Here is a 16,690-nt window from a genome sequence, read left to right on the forward strand (position 1 = left end):
TTATGCAGGTTGGATGTCAATAATTTCTTGTAAATTGATGGATTCTTGGGAAAAAGGAAAACTTTATCAAATTACTCAAAGTAATTACGTTTAAATGTATTGCTTAGTTGACTGAAATTGCGCAATCCGATCGATTGAGGCTTTTTTGCTGGATATGGCGCCCTCTATCGGAAAAACACAGTATTATGTGCGACATTGAGGGATCGTCAAATAATTTTGACAGCTACTAGTACTAGAAATGAGACATGCTATACGAAATGCAAGATAATTCCAGAACACATTAAAGCAGCTTTTCGTAGATACTGATTGCTGTACCGATTGTCGCATTACTTCACATTTATAATGTTTTAATAATTAAATGTGAGCGATAAACCAGTACAGCAACCAATATAAAACCACCAGATGGGACCAGTTGTTTAACTAAATATCCCATCAAAATCGGTTACACATTGCATACAAAAACCGGTGGCGAATTGCTCATCATTATCACCTAAACAACGGTCTATCTATTTTTCCAACCAACCCGGATCCCCCCTTCTCCCCCAGTGTGCTACCTAATGCTCATTAGGCCGCACAGCACACAGTACCACCAACGAGGACAAAAAAAGTGCGTGTTTTTCTTGCCTCCTGTCTGTCCTACAAGGCTGTTGTGCATGGTAAATTTTATGGTTCACAAAATTAGCACAACGGCAGTAAAAAATACTGTCAGCCGCCATTACACCATATCAAATATCATTAAATGGAAAATTAATACAAATGAAGTACCGCTGCGCCTGGACCACCGACACCCCTCCAGGCACCCCCCAGACTAACACAGTGGCGGCCCACCAACAGTGTGTGCCATTACTGTCACCATAATGGGGAGGTGCGACTAGGTGATGCAGAGAGAAAGAGTGGAATGGGTCGGATGGCAGCTATTTTTTGCTCCCCCCTCTCCCCTCTCCCCCGCAAAAAACCTTCCCAATCTTTCCCCCCTCTCCTCGAATGCTCCCTTTTGCTACCGGCTGCGTGAAGGATGACGATACATTGGTCCCGATTCCCGTTAGGGGGTAGTTTTATGTTTCCGGTCGTCCTCCGGTTCCAGGATCTGTGATCCGTGTGAGGCTGACGCTGTCACCCGAACTAGGACACCCACCGGTGCTAATGGAGGCACTGGACGGGGCCCGTTGGAAGTGGAGAAAAAAGGAGGGGGGGAGGCTCTTGTGGGGGTAGATATGGGGATGCAAAAACCGAAGCGTAATAAACATCTCCTATATGGACGAGCGTTGTACTGGAGGGGAATACCCGGGAACAGTATGTACCGGCGTATGCACTCGTGCGTCTCGTAGCACAAATCATGGCGCAACATAATTGCCACTGTTCAACTTTTTCACCGCATCATCAGCGTTGTGTGTGTGTGTGTGTGCGCTGTGAAGTGAGCGAGCGAGGCAATCATTACACGAACCTAACCTCAAAGTAGTTGACGGTGCGTTAAAGGACGATGAAGAACGGGACGGGTATGACGGGAGCCAGTTCTGTCAAACGAAAAGGATTGACTTTCGATCTATACGTGCCCAGATGTTGCGGCTATCATCATCATCCACCACCGCCATCATCATCATCGTCATCCACCCTGTGGTCGGGCTGTGGGCTGTGTGCTTCAGTGGAGTAGGTTTTGCAATTAAATAGAAAACGATATTAAAATCCCACCCCGTTCCCTCAATTCCTCGGTGTCAGAATTGGGTGTGAGTGGACACCTTTTAATAATATTAATATCGCTCGTACACTGCCACACACTTGGGTTTTGTGTTGTGCTAGCTATCAGTAATGATAATATTAACAGTACTAATAGTAATGCTAATGGCATCGCCTGTGTTCCAATGTGCGGCAGCAAACCCCCCCCGATGAACAGCTCATAGATTTTCACCACCCCTCCCAAACACACCGGGTTCTGGGGGAGGGGGTACGGTTTTGCAAAGAGCTAATCATATTGCCATTTGCTGCCACCCCGTTATCATGCTGCTCACTCATTAGCCGTGCGCAAATGTACCGCGAGCAGCGCTTTGTTGTTGTTTTTTTTTTTCGAAGGCAAAAAGATCAATAACAAGTCCACACCAATCCGGCGGAAAGCTCGATGAACCCAAGGGGGGAACGTATGGAAAGTGCATTCCTGGTAGAGAATCATTACACAGCAAACATACCCCTGCCTGTGTGCCGCAGCATCCGAACCATCCGATTTGCCGATATTTCATGCAATGAAGCGATCAGCTCACAAAAGCATTAGTGGATAATTAAAATTATTATTTCCAACAGTGTCGAAATTTGCCGACCCGAAAATGTTTCCACTGTTCATGAAGCTGCACAGGAACTGGGGAGGGTATGTTTTGGGAGGTGGTCGGTTATAATGTATAAGCTGCAGCTAAGGAAGGGGATGAAACGTGTTGATCGGTAAGCAGCAAAAATGACAACTACGTGTGCTATCAACTAGATAAGCCTTCGCATTTACATCCGCACAGGTTGTCACGCTACGAGTTAACACACAAAGGGGTAGGAGGGGAATGGTAGCGGGGTCACCTCCCTTACCAACGCTCCCCAAAACCGTCGAATGTCCTAGAAATTACATGCGTTTCGTTTGAAGTCTAATAATGCCACCATTGCAGGTGTTGACGGGTTGCATTTCTACCCGACATGCAACTTTTTTGGGAAGGGGGAGGGCGTCGCTTGAGTCGGTGGGTGTGATATTTTAGGACGACCACTTTTTGTGATGATGATTCAGCATAATATTGACAGTGGTGCACATACACACACAGGCGCAAACTAGGATTTTCCTGCCGAAAGGAGGCAAAACCCCGTTGGGCGCGAAAATGGTGTGTGAAAATAGATCACCCACAGGGTGGGCTTTTACAGTCTCTATGCTGTGTGTGTGTGTGTATATGAGTACCGTGGGTGACTGAAGAGGTTTTGCACAGGGTAGGGTAACTGGTGGCCAAACCAAACGCAAACAATAATTGACACTAATGGAAAACGGGTCCGATTTCAAATTATTCCATACTAATTTCATTGCACGCGCACGTTGTGCCATTTCGTGTGTGTTTGTGTTTGTGTGTGTGAGTATAAGCAATAAGGGTTGATATTCGGGTGCGGCATGCGCCCGTGGACGCTGTATTTAATCGGTATTTACATAAAATTGTCACCACGGTCACCTTTCGGCCAAAAATGTGCATTGGTTCATTCGATTTTTAGTGAAAATTTCATCAATTACCTATGAGGCGGAGACGAAAGCACGCGCTAAGCATTATTAATACACAAACATACAATTGCATTAACGTATTTTTACGCGCTAATGGAGCATTCTAGAATGTTTGTTGCAATTACATTTTACGCAATCGGGTAAAAAATCGCACATGCAATAACCATGTCACCGATGAACACGATTACGCCAAGGAATGGCAAGATTGTAAGGATTCTTGGCAAACTTTCAACATCACTCCCCCAACAATAAACCACCCACACGGGAAGGTCAGTTGGCCAAGATTTAAAAATACCCTTTGGATTTGCAACAATTTGCAAGGCAGTTTACAGAAAGAGCAGTACCGACAGTGCTGATTGTGCAACGAGGAAGGTCTCGTCCATGCACAGGACGATATGGCACCGATCCCGGTGCCAGCGTTTGGAGGTTGTGTGTTCTAATCGCATAACGTCCGAAATGATGGATAAAAGAAGAGTAAAACACTGTAGCGTGTTACGTATGCAGGCGTAAAACGTTGGCCAGTTTGAAGGTTATGCAAGCGAGCAGCAGAGGCAAGTTGCAGTTTGTTGCAGAGGTTTTCCTCCGTGCGCCGAAGACCTTAACCTTAACATTTTGCCTAGTGCGTTGCCGGCATGGAAAGTAGTGTTGCTATTATTGCTTTGCTTTGGTTTGCCAAAGGTGGTGGTCAATGGTGGTTGAAAGGACCCTTCTTCCCGGCGGCACAAAAGTGCCTGGCGCCTTAAAGTTTGCATCGTTGAATAAAATTTGATGCGACTGCACAGGGCGCACCGTTGGTTGCGTAACGCGTCTCCCGACAACGGTATGGCCGGGGGTTGTCCATTTGGGCGCCATATCAAAAACAACTTGCACAAACACACTCACAAACATAACAAAACAAACCAAACAAAAAAGAAAACCTCTGCACACTAGGAAAATGCGGAGCAATCGGGGGTTGCGGGTGGAAGATTGAAAAATCGTTTGCATAATCCACCCCACCCCTGCCCCTGTGAGGCAGCTTCCGAAAGCACATACATGGCCACACAATAGGTTTCTCGCCGGTCATCACCGTCGGGTGATGGGATAAAGCAACGGGAAGAAGCACACCTCGAAGGAGAAAAATAAGGACATCCGCTTTTTATTGCGCCATCCTCACAAACTGTCCATTACCAACACAAACAAATCAGACACTACGGGTTAAAAGGGTGGGGATGTGTGTGGAAGGGAGAGGGGGTTGGGTGGGGAGGATCCCGGTCAAAGAAAATTCAACCAAACACCCACATCGTCGTGCACATCTTTGGAAGGTTTTACGTTTTCCCGCACGTTTGGTGAAAGAGGTTTGCCCTGCCAGCCAATAAGAGACCCACTGCAGGACAATGAGTGTGAGGATGGACAGGGTGAGGGGTGGAGCTGTGATATGTGATATTCAATTCCTGACACCCTCCGAGGATGCCCCAGTGCACCCCTTCGATTGAATGGTTTGCTATTTTCCATTCTCTCACTCACGAGAGCACCGTAATGGCTCATATTCAGCAAAGAGGGCCGGAAGACGATGGTGGGTAAGGGTAGGGTGCGGGTTCAGGATGGGGTAGGAAATTCGTCCTTCTTTGTGCCTTTTAAAATGACCATCTCCTAGGAAGTGTTTTCTTGCAGGAACTGGATGGGGTACAGCACGGGTATTGGAATATCAACGAGAAGCAAAGAGAACCGGACATACGAACCCACACTTCTCCTCGTTTCCCCCTTCTGTTCTGACCACCCCAGCAGTGGGAAGTTTTCTTCCATTTGATTTGAATGTTGTTTTTTTTGGTTGTGTGTGTGTGTGTTACGGGAGCAAAATCTATTCATACACAAATAGACATTTGAAACGAAAGTTCTGCAGCGCAAAGGGAACGAAAACTGCTTCTTCACAAAAGGACAAGGACAAGCAAACGTTATAAAAACACTCATTCTTACAGAGGAATGTTGAAGTATTCAAAAAAAAAAAAAAACACGAAACACCCGACGTCTCAAATGGGCAAATAAATCGGACTCTCATATTCTTCCGCTTTTTTCCCCTTTTTTGGGTGGGTAAGCGGAAAAGCGAAAGGGAAAAATCAAAGAGGATCCCCTCGGGGTGGTTCCGTTCTCCCTTTGCTCTGCCCGAGGACAGCTACCGTTCCCCGGAGCGTCTTGTGGTCGGCCCTCGGGTAGCCTCGGGGCGCCCGGACTGCTGTGAGTCCGGCTGGACACGTGGTCAGCCTACGCACACACGATCACCGCGCTGTGTCGGTGCAGATCGATAAGTGGACATGATGCTGCATGCTTAACAGGACGAGTACGAGTACACCCAAACGGCTCGGGACGATAGACACAAGGAAGGAATTTATGGCCGGTAGAGTCGGAAGAATCGAAGAATGAAAAACTGCCCATTATAATAGAGGGGAGACCCTTTTTTGTGCTTATGGAGTCTGGTTTGTCCTACTGCAGGGCAAGATGAGGTGGATGGACACACACGGACGGGGGTACTTTCTTCCCGTCGGTGGCGTGTACGAACATGCCGGTTTTCTCCTTATCCTGTCGGTAACGAATCCTGCGCACTTTCTTAGAAAACATTGCTGTTTCTCTTTCGCTCTCTCTCCCTCTCTCTTTCTCTTTCGTTCTCTCTTTGTTTAACCTGGACAGGGCAGAAAATAAAACCATTCCCACCGTTCACAGGAGAACCCTTCACACGTTGAACCGAAAAAGGGCTTTACGTGGGGATGGGGAGGAAGAGGAGGGGACGAAAAACATACACACACACACCTACATATACTACCTTCTTGAGCGAGTGTCCGGCGAATGTCTGGTGAAGGGTACATATGGACGCAATTGTACGGGCAAAAGGTACGGAGGATGCCGGGCACACATCGGTCACAGCACCGTGCTGGCAGAGGAAAAGAAAGCCAAGGCCCGAGAAGAAAGAAAGGCGAGTACGAGTAAGATCAACATCCTTCTTCCTTTCCATTCATGGTTCCTCCCTCTTTTTTTTGGTTGAGGTTTGGGGTAAGGGATTTTCCGGGATTGTCCAAATGTGAAGGTGAAGGCGAAACTGCTTCTTTGCTCTTTGGAACCCCCCACCCCCCAACGGTAACGATTTTCGCAATGAGAAAGCGAAGAGTACGAGCCGAAACACGGACAAGTGATTCTAACGGGGATGGCTTTGGCCTAGAGCAAGGACGACCCGGAGGTGTCACCAGGGGTGGGTGAGAAAATGGGTAAGACACATACACGGTAAGGGATAACAAGGAATCACCACCGGCATTGCCGATGATGAAAGACTATTCTTCGGTTACAGTTCCGTGCGGCAGCATTCGCTATCGTTAGCGTGTCGTTGCGCGGGGGAAAGGACACCCATATTTTACTGTGTGCAGTGCACCCTAACACGTGTGTGAGTTTTATTTATTGCTTTTGTACAGCGAAGGATAATGCTTTTTTTGGGGGTGGGTGGGAAATAAACATTGTGTAGTTGAATATTATTTTAAAAAAGAAAATCCTCAAAGAAAACTGGACTGTTCTACTCACTTTTAAGCTCATTGCAGATGGATCATGCGTTCGATTGTCTCACTTCCCTTGGTATGGGCACTGAATCAAGAAAGCATACCCTTGGCCCTTTTCCATTTTCCCCAAATCCTCCCATCCCTCCACCTTCTCAATTCTCATAAAGAATGAGAAATTGGTCGAAAGGAAAATTCCTCCTCTAATTCCACCACTTCGGTACGGAAATCCGACCAACGTGCTAGGTGGGGTGAGGAATGGAAGGGGGAGGGTGGGGATGAAAAAATTCAAAACTGAACAGCCCCGCGTCCATTTCGGGTTTTGTGTGTATGTGTTTTTGTTTGTTTGCCTGTTTATTTGCTTAAGCACGTGTGCGGGTGATGAAGGATGAAGGACTGGCCCCGAATGGTCGACTGCGGCTACCGCTCCAAATGTCCGAAAGGAACTCCGTCTTTCATCCCTCAGATTCCCCACCCCTTCTCCCCAATGCGCTCATGTGTGTGTGTCTGTGTGTGTGGGGTAGTTTTTTTTTCGTTGTTGGGCACCACATTTGTTGGCTTCATTTTGGGTTGGTTTGGTATTGTGTGAGAGGTTTTTTTTTTCTTAATGCTTGTTATGTTTGTTTGTTCGACAGCAGCAGAACGGAGAAGCCGGCGACTGATAAAATGGATATTGAATTGCGTGTTTGTGGATACATAAATATATTTTCATTTTAATGCAGAAAAAGAGTCAGCGCTTCGTCCATCTTCTGGCCATCCCGTTTTCGCCGTTTTGTTTTGTGCGTTTTTTGTGTCCATCCTATCGACAGCAGCGATGCACATTAGACAGAATGTATCAGTGATACGCTTTCGTAACATGTGGTCCATAGTGAAACATTCAAATACCTTCAATATCAAAGTTATAACTTTTGCTCACAAGGTATTGAGTTGTTTCAATGCATCATCCTCAATGCCGTAGAACAGTGAGGTGCATACATCAAGCCGTCAACAAACGTACTCGAAAGCGCACCCCAAGCGAACATCCAAGAAAAGGATATTAATGGTGCACTAGAAGCAGTCGCTGAATCTTATCAGTCGAGTAGGCTTTATCTCTCTTTTGTTTCATTTCTACACACACACACTCTCTCTCTCTCTCTATCAATCTTCCCGTACTTCGCCATATGATACGATCATTTCCCTTCATATATCCCTTCCGGTTTTTCATTCTCCCGGGTGGGAATGAATGTCAGGTTCACGCCAGCGATAACCGACATTTATCAAATTTGGTTAATCTACCTATCAAGAAGGTCCTTTGGGTTGGCCTTTCACACTCGTCCCCCTTTTCGCAGACAAAACCTCGGATGAAGAAAAAAAAAACACAGGAACGGGAGAATGAAGTATAAGTGCCTGCGCGTCCCCTTTGCCCTAGGAAGACGGCTGCGTGGCGAGAGTGCGGACTACCGCAAAATGCCGCATATAATCCCCTCATTAGGCGCCGAACTTAATTTGCGACCGGTGGCCGGGGGGAGGTTTGTGTTCGTGATTTTTTTTTTCCGTGAGCTGTGCTGTGAGTTTAACCCTCATTGCGTTCCTTTCTTTTACGGTAGACGGTAGTTGTTTTAAAATGAAAAGGAGAATGAAAAATTCACCCGCGAAGAACGGAAGGGATGGGTTTTTTTTGCATTCTCTTTACTCTGGCCCTGGTGGATGGCTTCAAGTTATGTCGGTGGGAGGGATGTTTTTTTTTGTTCGAGTCATGACGAATTCTTGATAGAGACGAGATGCAAAACAGTAAGGATATAAAGGGATCTTTTGGCTTCCGCGGTAGAAAACGAGGTTGGATAATGCTTTGCGGGTAAATGGGAGATGGGATTGGGCATTGTTGAAATTGCTCTACTGCAGCTTTTTGAAGTATAGTGTATTAGTAGTGTAATTGCACCTCAATTATGTTGCCATGAAATTCGAAATTTGCAACAAAGTGCTCTCAATGTTGTAAGCAATAGTACAATGGAAAATGTAAAATATTAACATTAAATGTAGGAAAAGCAAGGAAGTCTCCTGCTTCCGAACAACTTGCTTGAAACTGGAATATAAATGCAAAACCCTGCCAAAGATCTCATTACGCCGGGTTCATTTCAAAAGGATATCTTGTCAGCGACACATTTGGAGATTATTTGGAAGTTGTGTGTGTGTGTGCGCCATTTGTTTGTTGTTTTTTCTTCGTTCATTTGTTGTTACACAAACCGCAAATATCTGCCCTATTTTTGTCCGAGCTTTACAGTCGGCCACCGGAAACGAGCCACCGTCATCACTGTCTTCATAGCCGAAGTTCTCAAAAATTGATGCCCTCCCGTTCGAATGGTAACCCGCTTGATCGCATGCTGCAAGTCACGACGGGCCCGCGGGGTGTGGCAAGCCACGGTACGGGAATCGGATTGTCGGGTCATCGAAGATGAAGATCATGATAACGGTGATGCGCCGGACGTTACGCTTTCCATTTTGCAACGAGTCAAAAGTAAAATGAAGTCAGCCAGGGTGGGTGTGTGTGTCGGAGGGGGTATGAGTAAAAAAGTGTGTCCGAGTGTGTGCTTGCTGCCCGTTCCCGTTGGCGTTGAATAGTAAATCTGAATGAATTTCATATTATCCAGGCCCGCGTTTGCCATCCGCCAGGCAGGGGGGAGATGAAAAGAAAACACCATTCTTTGAAGGAGTCTTCCCACCGGCGTCCGGTGGGTGGTAAGCCAGAAGAAGGGGTTTTTTTGGAAAACTTATTTTCCGTTCCGTTTTCTTCCGGTTGTGACGGTAGATATTTTTTTTTGGGTGGGCGAAAATGTGAAAAGAATTGGGCATTTTCGGGACCGGCGGTACAAAATGTGGGGTGGCGACGACAAGAGAGGGAGGGGGCGCGTTACATAAACAACATACATTTAATTTTATGTGAAGATTTTGCCTCCCGGACGACAGCTGGTGTCCGCAGGATGTCCGAGCAAAACCGATCTACCGTCTTTCATCGTTGCCGTTACGGACACACATACTCACAAAAAAAGGGTTCATTTTACTTTCTTCCCTTGTGCTGCGAAGTAAGAAGGGGAGGGGGAGGTAGGCCGAGTGGAGACACGGCGCAATGCGTAAAAGGCAAGGGAAAAACGAAACAACCACATTAACATCAGTACCAACAATGGATTGCAAGTCCCTTCGGTTTGGATTTTTTTCCAAATTTCTTTCGAATTTCCAACATTATCCTTAGCCATCCGGTCCCGGCTTGTTGTTGGTTGTCTTGACCAATCGAGCCCCGTGGACCATATCGGTAGGGGGTTATCGCATTCGCCTGCCCCGAAGAGCAATGAGCTGAATGAAAAGGGAAAGATTTTTCACTTGATTTTTTGCGTCCCATCCCCAGCTGGGAAGGAAAAATACCCCGGAAAGGACTGACGATACCGCGGGAGCGGGTGGCCGAGTTCGGCCATCCCCCCCCCCCCCCCCCCACAGAAAACGGAACACTGGATGGGTAGGCAGAGTGTACCATGTCCGTTTTTTCCCCTTCCATACACGACCATTTTCGATTGAATGTTTTTCTTATCTCCTTTTCTTTAGAATTTCTTATGAACTTTGCACCCTAAACTTACGCGCCTCGCAAGCGGACCATTCCACAAGCGTAACCCGGTAGCAGCTGTCTTCGGGGTTTTGTGGGTCTGTGCGCTTTCGTTGGCGATGGTGCTCCAAACACCACCATGTTATGGACCGAATTTACCGAGATGCGTGTATTTGTTTGTTTGTTTTTGCGCTCGTAGCTGGCGCCATTTTTCGCCACTGCCGCAGGTTGAAAGTGTCCCGCTCGGGGTAAAGTACCGTGCTGGACAACCAAAACATTCGGACGCAACTCAACACGTTACGTGCGAAAGGCAGATACGCTGCATATGTGTCTGTGTTGGGACACATCTGGGCGTGTGAGGATTTTTTTGTTGTTATACTCTCGAAGGTTTTGGGGTGTTGTAACCCTTGTAACGCTTCCGTTTGATATCTCATATCCGGTGCCGGGATGAGAATTTTTCAAGCATATAAACTCATTGTCCTTTCCTGGCATAAAGAGAAAATACGATGGCGTACAGAGAAGGAGTGCAATAACTTTCACGATGTTGTTAAACTTTCCGGTTCCAGCGAATTGTGTGAAATTGTCCACCATATGGAAGGGTTTTCAGCAGAATATATAAAGATGTATTTGAATATATAGGAGAAAGTCTGTTCTTATACTGATTTATATTGAGACATTTGCCACATTTGTTTAAATCTGATAGTTACAAGCTCTGCACATCTTTTGAAATTCTTTACTGTATTCCATGCTTTTATATAACACACAAGTAACTGCTATTTCGATGCAACAGTTACAGTTTTGTTGCGTTTTAGGCTATTACTTTTAACTCTATTAAAACGACCAATGTTACGAAGAGTAAGTATTATAAATCTAAAAACAAATCAAAAAAGGAAGTTAATATTACGAATTTGTAAAGAGATTTCATAAAATTAGAAGGGTTATTTTTTGGCAAATCATTAGATAAAATCAACAAGAAAACACACAAAACACAGGTGGCAAGTGGAGGGAAAAGAAACCAAAACAAAACGTATTAATAACTACCATATACCAATGTTTCAATAAACCAAAAAAAAAAAGGTAACACAACCAATATTCAAACACTAGACAAAAAAACGCGACCAACGCTGCTGGGCGCTGGTCCTTGTTTTCTCGCAATAAAAACTTAAGTAAAATAGTTAGGTCTCAAAAGCGTGAGATTGCTGTACAATTGCTGGATCGGTCGGGATATTCTCGGTTTGGTGAGATTACCCGTTAGTAGTAGTAAATAATAGTAGGTAGCATTTTTTTTGCAGATTGGTGGTAGTAGTATTAATAAAAGTTACGGGGGCTTATAAGTACGGAATACTCTCGAATTCGATGGAACCAAAAAACGAACGAGTCGAGTACGGGGTGAAAGATCAAGAGAGTGATAGATGGGGAGAAACAGTTTGACAAGAAAGACCCCGCCGGGCCGGGTACTTACCGAAGTTGTCACCATGCATGCCGGACGGTCCCGGTATTAGCCCGGGTATGCCTTGCAAACCTAGGAACGGGAACGATGGTCGGGTGTGTTCGATGTTACCGTTCAGACCCTCGATATCGTCACCGTGGTCGGAGGCCGCGGTATCGCTGCTGTTCGAATCCTCCCCACTGGCCACGGCCTGGAGCGAGAGCAGATCGGGATGTTTCTGGATGGAGTAGAGACGTTCGAACTGGAGCGACATTTGGCTAGGATCCTCGCAAAGCATTCCGAGGCATCCGAAAAGGAAATGGCGGAAATAGGGGGAGGGAAATGGGACTAGGACCACGGGATCCGCGTACGCGTACTTACCGAAGGTACGGTTAGTGTGGGTCCTCCTTCGAGCGCTTGGCCGAGCAGAGACTCACGCAGCTCCAGGCTTCGGTCCCGCTCGCGATGATGATGGTGATGGTGCAGATCATGTTCGGAGGAACCGCGATGGTGATGGTCCTGCTTGCTCTTGTCCTTGGAGCGATCACGCTCGCGCGTTAGCGGATGCTGCCCAATCGGTAGCAGATCGAGCGGTATCGGATCGTCCGGGCTGAGCCCGTGCTGTTTGCGGTACAGCTCAGAGCTCTTGGTACGCTTCTGGGGCGGTGGCGCTGGATTGTTGTCATCCGGCAGCTCCCATGGTAACGAGGTGGAGGTCTACACAAACGCAACAAAACAAAAACAAAAAATACCGGACGAAAAGATTAGTCAGCGTGGTCCCAACGGGCGGTGCAAAAAACGGGAAAGGAACAGCTATGTATTTACGGGTGATGCCTTCAGTTCCTGTACGGCAGGTGTCGATAATGATGAGTTCAGCATGGACGAGTTGGCCGACGTTCGGCCGCCGGTTGGATTGCCGGTTGTAACATCTGCCAGGCCGCGCACTTGCAGCAACTGGGCCGTTTTGAGGAAATCGCTTAATTGATCCTGGCCGATGTGTACCTCACCGTTGTACATAAATCTGTCGTTGGGCATGGAGGGCGATACCGTGGATTGAGACGAGCGATGAGGATTAATTAGTATCGTAGTTGTGTTGTCATCACCCATTCGTGGGTGATGCGGAACCCTTCTGTAAACACCGTAAATCTCGGCGAATGCGAGCCGTCCGGGCAACTTTCGGAATCGGGGCCCCGACGGGAAGGGGCTTTTTTTTGTTTTGTTTTGGGTTTTGTTTTCCCAAACCCGATCCGAAAAGGGCGAAAACGGTACGGGTGCTACACCGGAGCGTTAGTTTTGTACTTACCGCAGCAAATTTTCGATATCCTCCGAGCGTACGTCACGCAGGATGACAATCGGGTGCTCGCAGGGATTCGCTTTTAGTAGCTTGCGAAAGTAGGGACTACACGCGCTGAGCACCACCTAGAGGGCGAGAGAGGGAGAAAGAGCGAGCAGGAGGAAATGGAAGAGATTAATGGGATTTGCCTTTCCACATTGGAACACTACTAGCACTTGAATGGGGACACATTTTCCAAGGCTGCTGCTGTTTCCACGGGCAGCTAGTTCCGAACTGGCTAGTTAATGCTGTTGCTACCTCTTTCTACTGCGAATAGACGAGATTCATTTGCCAGAATTTTATGCTAATTTCGATTTAATTCGTCCAACGCTATGCGCTGAAGTTGTCCGGTAGAGGATTTCCCTCTAATGATCAGGCGCCTGCGAGTTCCGGTTGTGTTCCACCCGGAAAGTGAGGGAGGTTTAATTACAAAGGTAGGTAGAATTATCTGTTCCCGAAGCGAAATGTAATGAAGATGTAAAGTTTGGTGCGCGTGACGGAATATTCTCCTATTGGAGAGACAATAATGATTGATGTATTCCCGAAATGGTGGCGATGCGGTACGACAGCTGTCTTGCCGTGGTAATGTTGGGTAACAGTTTTAAAGAATGTACGGTTAAGTGCTGCCAACTCAAGCAAACCTTCTTCCCACATACCTTGTGCGCGGTGAAGGATCGCGAATCGCAGGCAATGGTCACGTCGACGAAATCTTCCTCGTCGCGCAGATGCCGGAAGGAGGACAGGATCGACGACTGGAAGTCGTTCCACTTGAGGGCGTACTGTTGTTCCGAGGGCGTTGGTGATACAGCGCGCAGCCGGTTCTGTAGTGGATGCTGGTGGTGCTGTTGTTGCTGCTGGGAGGATTGCTGATGGTGCGATGACTGATGCTGTTCTCGTTGCTGCTCCCGCTGCTGATCCCGCAGCAGGTGATCAATTTTCCCTTCGCTCAGCGACATCGTGCGGCTTTTACCGGTTCCGTGGTTGTTGTTGTTGGTGGTGTTCGTGCCGGACCCGTTGCTCGTGGTGCTGCCGTTCGAGTTTGCGTTGAGGGCGCCTGAGGCGCCTCCGTGCAGTGCTAGGTTGGCTACGGCCAGTCCGCCGCCCGTGCTGGTACCGTTGGTGTTCTGGTCGCGGGGGCTAGTATCGCTCGTATGCAACGGTTGCGGTTGGTGCGTGTCGTTCATCCTGAGCTGCGTACCGGGTGCTGCGACGGTCGAAGCCGTGGTGCCGGCACTGCTGCAGCTTGCTGCAGCGAACCGTCCAAAGTTCTCACTCTGCTGGGCTACGACGGTTGCTGTCGTCATTCAATGCATCGATCGGAGCGTGGTGGTTTTTTTGTTTTGTTGCCACCGGTCTCTATCTCGTATGTTGTTCAATGTAACGCGAATTCGTTTAAGCAAGTCGAACCGAAAGGCAAATGAAAAATAAACATAAACGGACACTTTGTGGAGTTTGTTGCGTACGGGTTTATGCACTTCAGTTGGAACAAACCACGCGGAGAAGATGTATTGTGTTACGAAGCATGATCTGAAACCCTTCTGTCTATGGAGTTGAACTCTCGCAGACCATCAGTATCATCATCATCCTGACGCGAAGGCTCAAAAGAGTCCTTCAATGGATGCTTTTTGTTTACAACTGCAAGGTATACCGGACGGATTCTGAAAATGAATGGGAGAGAGAGAGAGAGATACAGATTAGTTGGATTACGAAAGAGATGACAGAGAACTTAACTAACACTGCAAGTAGAACCAAATATCATTGTCCGATGTTTGTAACGTTGTCTTCTTCAAAGTTTTTGATACAGCCTGCCATTTATTGAGGAATAGAGCTTTAATCGTTTTGGCGGAAGAGGGCGCCACCGTCACCAGGGATAAAAACGGATTGCATTCGGCGATCGGGTGTCTTTTTTCCAATTTTTTTTGTTCAGTTGAGGGGTTACATAAACAACAGTAATTATTATATAAATTATAATTATAAATCAAATTATAAATAGTCATTAGAAATATTATGACAACAAACTACCAATGTTTGCAACAGTCATATTGAGATTTATTATACTTATTGCATATTTTTATCTCCTAAACTTGTTGTTAATGGTGCCCTTAAAAAGTTTCATTTTCAAATCCATTAGATAATTAAAATGGTTTTACATTTTCCCGTAACAAAATTTCCAACTTTCGGCAAAGGAAAAACAACGCAGGCGCTAGTTTTGGCAATTCCACCGCTCCAATTGCTATTAACACACCCCGCTGGCATTAGCTCCGAACGGTAACTCACTAGGTGGCAACGGGTTTTCCCCTTTTTTGCAATCGAATGTCTCAGTTTTTCCCAGCACCAGCACAGTCAAAGGTGGAACGTGGATCAAAAATGTATACGTGGGTAACGTGAACCTCGTAGTTTGGTTGGCCCCAAAATGGGATCGCAAGATTATCCGGACAGGCAACAACAACTTACCGCCTTGCTAGGATATTTTGATGGTTAATGGCGTTGTCGTGCCCAATTCGGTTTAGTAGTGTTGCTGTGTAGTCGTTCGAAATTTTGGCCGCACGAAAAAAAACGGTAAGAAAGGTCAAACGGTTGTGCCATCTGCCTGGATGTGCTGGTATGGGTGCATAGTGCAACTATGCAGCCAAACGGGTAAAGTTGTAAAGGGCTCCACTCTTCACGGCATCTCGCAAGACCCACCCTAGGAGCATACTCTCCTGTTGGCGCCACAAAGCGCCAAACGAATGAAATGAGTTAGGCAAGGCTTCGGTCTACGCTCTCGAACTCGAGTGTGCAGCCAAAGGCATGATCTCTCATCGTTCAACCGTTGCACCCCGGTTGCACTAACTTGAAGTCGTCGTTTTTATCGTCGTCCGCCCCGTTTCGCACACCCACGGCGTATTGTTTTACGTCAAAACAAAAACATTGCTCACCAACACACTGGCGGAGGTTGCTCATTGGTGGTAGTCTGTACAGCGGATGAAATTAATCGAGCGAGTCCTTTGCGATGGCAAAGTGTCTGTGTGATGTGCCGTGGTGTACATTCTCCCGTTTTAGAGAAGCGATCGAACAAGTGAAATGTTTTGGGGTGAAATGGAAGCAGTGAACGATGCTCCTAAATCACAACAATGGCCATTAATTTGCTTTCTGAATGTACGTCTGCACATTTTCTAGCGCACAAATGTATGATGGAAGTCGTGTAGTAATAGTTGCTCAGTTGGAAAATTCTCATTGAAGAGTTATGATACTGCATCCTATTTATGACTCTTGTTTTCCTTTGTTTATGAAACATTTTCTACAAAACCCAAGCTTAGAATGATTTCCACAATAGAATTAGAAACAAATCCACATATAATCGAAACCCTTTTCACAAATGGTGCCCCCGTGCTTGAGTGCTCGTCTCAATAGAGATATTTATGAGATACATTTGTCCAATTGTGCACCACTTCTTATCACGGCAAAACGGGCAGATAATCATTCTGCCGACATGACCCACATCATCGACATTAACTCATGTCGTTTCTCCGTCCGTCATCAACCACGGCAAACAGGAAGGGGCCGGGGAGGGCTGGAAAAAAAACAACATGGGAAGCATGTACACAATTTGCATGCCGTACTCATAAATAAATAG

At 46.7% G+C, this 16,690-nt stretch overlaps 1 protein-coding gene across 2 annotated transcripts in view; it reads right to left on the reverse strand.

The window, feature by feature from the left end:
- The window catches only part of LOC128714918 (broad-complex core protein isoforms 1/2/3/4/5-like), a 60,463-nt gene extending 46,085 nt beyond the window's left edge, over window positions 1-14,378 (reverse strand). Inside the window, exons 1-5 of one of the 2 annotated variants that reach the window (XM_053809799.1) lie at window positions 13,731-14,378; window positions 13,045-13,160; window positions 12,567-12,762; window positions 12,123-12,458; window positions 11,775-11,979 (exon numbers count right to left, since the gene is read on the reverse strand). In XM_053809799.1, coding sequence (XP_053665774.1) covers window positions 11,775-11,979; window positions 12,123-12,458; window positions 12,567-12,762; window positions 13,045-13,160; window positions 13,731-14,378 — 1,501 coding nt within the window. Of the gene's footprint in view, window positions 1-11,774; window positions 12,004-12,122; window positions 12,459-12,566; window positions 12,763-13,044; window positions 13,161-13,730 lie in introns of both variants that reach the window. The other variant, XM_053809798.1, reaches the window with a different exon arrangement.
- Window positions 14,379-16,690: the final 2,312 nt, after the last annotated feature.

Source organism: Anopheles marshallii, chromosome 3 (genome assembly GCF_943734725.1).
Source record: "Anopheles marshallii chromosome 3, idAnoMarsDA_429_01, whole genome shotgun sequence".
Classification (NCBI taxonomy): Eukaryota; Metazoa; Arthropoda; class Insecta; order Diptera; family Culicidae; genus Anopheles; species Anopheles marshallii.